The sequence below is a fragment of the Dromiciops gliroides genome, chromosome 3, assembly GCF_019393635.1.
Source record: "Dromiciops gliroides isolate mDroGli1 chromosome 3, mDroGli1.pri, whole genome shotgun sequence".
Lineage (NCBI taxonomy): Eukaryota > Metazoa > Chordata > Mammalia > Microbiotheria > Microbiotheriidae > Dromiciops > Dromiciops gliroides.
Genome location: NC_057863.1, coordinates 506,449,918 through 506,455,917, shown reverse-complemented (window position 1 = coordinate 506,455,917; position 6,000 = coordinate 506,449,918). Strand labels below are relative to the sequence as shown.

The window sequence follows — 6,000 nt, the reverse complement described above, 5'->3', positions numbered from 1 at the left end:
TAAAAATGAAGGGATTATATGATATCATCTTAAAAATTCCTTCCAGGTCCCAATCTATGATGCTTAACTTTTCATTGTTTTGCTTAAAAAGGAAATTTTCTAGGCCACCTTTTTCTTCATCATTCAGAATTTTCTACATATATCTCATGTGTGACCAATCTCTGAAAATCATCTTGACCTTATGAATAATAGTCTGTGATTTCAGGGACTGGGAACAGCTTCATTCCTTTCCCTCTTAATTTCTAAACCTGAGGCTTTGAGCTATTTAAATGCTAATATCCCTTAGATGGGTGATATCATAAGATCCCTTCTAGCTCTAGAGTCTTATTTCTGTATGAAATAGGTCAAGGTACTATGTCATTTAGTGGGGAAAATGTTTCAGAGTATAATTTAAGAGCACTGGGCAGGCAATAGAAATCTGGGTCTGAATATAGGCTTCCTTACTAAGAAAGTATATGTATGATTCTTGGGTCTTAGTTTCCTAATTTGTAAAATAAAGTTAGTCTTAAGTGTTGTATTAGCTAAAATTGAGATAGACCGAAGCATAAAGTTCTAAGCACAATTTATTAGTAAAGAATGAATTTACCCATAAATGGGATCTCAGCTTCCCCAACAAAATTAAGACCCCAAATGAGGGGAATAGCTCTCTTAGTTTGGGGGAGTACAGAAAATATGAAAGGTAAAATCATAGATGGAAGAAAAGATGATTGTATTGAAATCAGGAATGACAGTTCTCCTTCCCTCCTATGACTAAGAAATATTCATCATTCAAGTCCAGCTGCATCTGCAAGGATGGAAATAGAAAACCAGACTTTTTTGGCTGGTAAACTAGACCCTTTAGGATAGCTTGGTGGTGTGATAATATTAGCCCAAACTTCCTGGTGTCCACCTGAATCCTTTAAGGGTAACAGATTTTCTTGACATAAGAATAGAACAGTGATTAATAGAGAACTGGATTTCTAAATCTAACTCATTACAGGACAATTGAATTTCTGAACTAAGTTCAGAGCAAAGAATCATGACTTAGACAGTTATAGGAAAAAAATCAATTAATTATAAATAGAATCAATAAAAATACATGGAATCAATCTCATTATTTCAGTGTTCTTAAACTGGTTTCAAGTCTGAACTTTAAAAAAAATCCTTTGATTATTGTTTTTCAAAATAATTGTTTCCTTTGTGATATATAATGTATATATATATGTATATACATATATTTGCATATCACACACACACATATACACACACACACACACACATGCATATACATATATTTGCATTTAGAAACATTCTGAAAGGGGTAGGTAGGTGGCACAATGGATAAAGCACCAGCCCTGGATTCAGGAGGACCTGAGTTCAAATCCGGTAGTGTGACCCTGGGCAAGTCACTTAATGCTCATTGCCCTGCCCCCCCAAAAAAATCATTTCCCTGAGGATAGGAACTATTCATTCCTGTCTTTGTATCCCTACCCCTTAGCACAGTGCCTGGGCACAAAATAAGTGCTTAATAACTGCTTGTCAATTGATTGATACTATAAATATCATGATTCTTATTTTATTAAGGAGTAAATTGAGGTTCAGAGAGGTTATAGTTGACCATGGTTTTATATGCAATAAATGAAATGAGTTTAAACCCAGATCAATCCTGATTCCAGAGTTAGAGCTCTTTTCATTCTATATTATGCTGTCTCACAAGCAAATTAAAGCCATAAATAGCACCAAAATGAGCATTTGAAGTAATTACATTTCCTCTAATGTTTCTCTCTGCTTCACCAGCAAAGAAAATGAAAACAAAAGTGTTTGAATCTCCCTTATCCCTATACTGTCTCTATAATAGCTTGAGGTTGTATATATATATATATATATATATATATATATATATATATATATATATATATATATGGAGAAGCTATTCAAATTCATTATCTAAAATAAAAAGAAAACTAAGGACAAAGTAATGAACTTATCTATGATTTAATTTGCAAAGCTAGTATTTGCATATAAAATCAGGTTATCTGACTCCTCAGAGGTCAGATACCTTAAGTGTTTTATAGGGATGATTTTTATTAACAAAAAAGAGGAATTTTCAAAAATGACAGAAGTTTGTTTTGAACATAATTCAATCTGACAAGGCAGGTTGCCTGACTAGGTAGCATCTCTCAGCCTTTCTTAATCCTATCTGAAGTTCCTTTCCTTACAGGTGGTGCCTTTTGTAACCAGAAAATGTACTGGGAAAGAGGAACTTGTAATCAGTGATTAGCAGCCCCCCACACCCCCATTATTCCTTAGAAGATCCCATTACTCAATTTAGACTCAGACTTTAGCTCAAGAAAAAAAAGAGAGCTTATCCACTAAGACTGAAAAGAGGACCTCAACCTCTTGACCTTTCTCCAGCTGCCAGAAAGGGGAATTTAGATTCTGTCCGACCCCTCTTTCTGCTAGAAAGGAGACCTTAGCCTTTGATCAACCTCCACTTCTGTTAGAAAGGGAAATTTAGCCTTTTCTAAAAGAGATTATGATTATTTTATTCTTCTAAACTCTTTACTAGTAAATGATAAAATCTTTTCAATCTACAGATTCACTAAACCGATAGGTAACCTAGATTTAGGAGACTACCTATGTTAGTCTGACTTAGCTGTTAGGACTAGCTTTTCCTAAAGAAAGGAGTTTTATCCTATCATCAAACTAACAGTAAATTTTTTTTTTTTTTTAGTGAGGCAATTGGGGTTAAGCAACTTGCCCAGGGTCACACAGCTAGTAAGTATTAAGTGTCTGAGGCCGGATTTGATGCTCTATCCACTGCACCATCTAGTTGCCCCAAACTAACAGTAAATTAAAGGAATCGATGCTAATTGATTTCCTTTTCAGCGCTTGTTAGGAGCTCTAAAATTCACTCTGACCCTTCATCTCTAGACCATAAGCCAGAATAAATCAAGGACTTATTAGCTTAATGAAACCCATTAAACCTTCCAATTGGGGAACAACTACGAATGGTTTCTTCCCAAAAGAGTTAAAATCCCAAGTGAGGTAAGAATCTTCCTGAGTCTTTGTCAGTATTTCTAACCAGGTCTCAAGACTCTCACTTCCCAGAAGTTAACATTCATTTCATATAAATATGTATTTCTGGTGTTATTAATGGGTGATATTTTCTCCCCTACATTTGGAGTGAACCCTTTTGAAAAAGCCACAATCAGAAATTGTGATAAGGGGAGTTTACTGAATCATGCTTAGCATTAATTAGAGCATAAGGGATCATGCTAAGGATTGCTACCATTGACTTTGTCAACGTTATTTTCCCTCTAGGACATTGTTAGTGAAGAGCCTCTGTGTTAGCATCTTGCATGGTGAGTGTCTGACCAATCTGTCCTCCTTACAAACCCACAGTAATGGGATCCTAGGGCCCTGGGAACATGGCCTCTCCACCCCATACTGTCTTTAGTAGCTCCTGACATGGACTGGTGAATAGTCACAGTACAATGGGAGAAAGTGCTGAGAACAATGGTTGTCAAGGTGGAGCCATTCTTTCCATCTCTCAAGAACGTCTCATAGAAGAGAGAACCACAGTTCCATTGATGTTCTTACTTTGTGACCTCAAGCAGTCATTGAATATCCATTTGTAAAATGTTTCATTAATTTTTAAAACAATATAGAAATTATAGGGCCTTACTGAGTCTAGCCCCATTTGAAGGCCAGTAAAATGTTGGTTTATTTTAGAAACATGAGCAGGCCCTGGAAAAGAACATGGGCATGTCAGAGACTATGAGGAACAACTTGCATTAATCCTTTTCCCTGAATTCCCATCCCTCAATGTTACTAGATACTGGACTCCCTGCCACAACAGCAGAGTCATTACCAGCTTTATTAAATAAAAAGAGGGGAGAGTTCATTATATTAGGTGAATTTCAATACACCATATACCTGGGAGTCTGCCAACATTACTGGATATCCAGAGGAACCAGAAACATACCTGAAGAGCCACGGAGTCAGACACCTCTTCTGTTTGTAACTCCTCTGGGTAAAAGAACTTTCTCTAATCTGCTGATTTGTTCCATCCCTAACAGGGCCCCAAGAATGGACACAGGAAATAATTCCACAGTGACTGAGTTTATCCTTGCAGGACTAACAGATTGGCCAGTGCTCCAGATTCCCCTCTTACTGCTCTTCTTGAGCATCTATGTGGTCACCATGGTAGGAAACCTGGGCATGATAGCACTAATTGTCATCACTTCTCACCTTCACACTCCCATGTACTATTTACTCAGCAGCTTGTCTTTCATTGATCTCTGTCATTCTACTGTGATCATCCCCAAAATGTTGGTGAATTTTGTGTCAGACAAGAATATCATCTCCTACAATGAGTGCATGACTCAGCTCTATTTCTTCCTCATTTTTGTAATTGCTGAGTGCCACATGTTGGCAGCTATGGCATACGACCGTTACGTTGCCATCTGTAGCCCCCTGCTATACAATGTTATCATGTCCCATCAGGTCTGCATTTGGTTGGTAGCTGGTGTATACATGATGGGCTTGGTTGGTGCCACAGCTCACACAGGCTGCATGCTTAGAGTGTTCTTCTGTAAGGACAATGTCATCAACCATTACTTCTGTGATCTCAATCCCCTCCTGGAGCTCTCCTGTTCCAGCACCTATATTAACGAAGTGATGGTTGTTTGCCTCAGTGCATTTAATATCCTAGCCCCAACTCTGACCATTCTTAGCTCTTACATCTTCATTATTGCCAGCATCCTCCGCATCCGTTCCACTGAAGGGAGGTCCAAGGCTTTCAGCACCTGCAGCTCCCACATGGCAGCATTTGGTTTCTTCTTTGGTTCTGGTGCATTCATGTATCTGCAGCCCTCTTCAGTCAGCTCCATGGAACAAGGAAAAGTGTCTTCCGTTTTTTACTCAATCCTTGTCCCTATGTTGAACCCCCTGATCTATAGCCTGCGGAACAAGGATGTCAAGATTGCCATGAGGAAATTCATGGAGAGGAGAATGTTTTGGTGAAGAAATATCAGTGATGAAGTTGGACATTGTTCTGGATATTGTTTTACACTTTGTGAGATCAAGTATATTTCTTTGTCAGATGCTGGAATCCATTGGTATGCACATTTCTCTTAAACCCTTTTGCTATTATCTTTTCTTAATGTAGGATCCTTTTTCCTCCATTTTTAACATAATGACTCTCTTGAATCAATAATAATGATCAGATCAAATAATATCTCATTGTTTTTATGGGCTAATGAGAACTATTTTAGAACTAAGAATGATATAACTGCTAGGCCACATATTAGACTTCTACTCCTCAAGAGCTTTAGCTGCGTATAATTTGCCTTAACCATTAGAATGGGATCCTTGTATATTTGTACTGTCTCTGCTCCCTCCCTAACTTTATCTTTCTTCCATTAGGTTATCTCAATTAATCCAATATTGATTTTTCAATATATACTTGGTTCACTAACTGAATGCATTAAATATTAGCTTATGTCCTAGAGCACCTTTGTCCTATCATCCTGAACAGACACTTTAGTCTCTTAGGCAAATTTCTCATGTTTACTGAATATTAAGTGCTTCCACTATGATTGATGTCTTTGTTTTCACTCATGTAGACCCCAGTTGCGCTCTGATTTTTGTTGTTCTTCAGTCACTTTTCAGTTGTGTCTGACTTTTTATGATCCCATTTGGGGTGTTCTTGGCAAAGATACTAGATTTGTTTGCCATTTTCTTCTGTGGCTCATTTTACAGGTGAGGAAACTGAGACAAACAGGGTTCAGCCACTTAATCAGGGTCACAAAGCAAATATCTGAGTCCAGATTTGAATTCAGGAAGATGAGTCTTCCTGACTTTAGGTCTGACACTCTATCCACTGTACCACCTAGCTGCCCTTGCCCTCTGATTGTTCTGGCAAATTCTTCAGTTTTGCAGTAATCCTATGTTTCCTAAGATCCCAAAGAGGATGTTAAATTTAAGAATACAAATATTAGCTGTGAAGTCATGATT

At 37.6% G+C, this 6,000-nt stretch overlaps 1 protein-coding gene across 1 annotated transcript; it reads left to right on the top strand.

Annotated features, from left to right (window-relative positions):
- Positions 1–4,071: 4,071 nt before the first annotated feature.
- Positions 4,072–5,007, top strand: LOC122751690 (olfactory receptor 8G1-like). Its single transcript, XM_043998831.1, has one exon. It carries the CDS (start codon positions 4,072–4,074, stop codon positions 5,005–5,007), a length of 936 nt encoding a protein of 311 aa, XP_043854766.1.
- Positions 5,008–6,000: the final 993 nt, after the last annotated feature.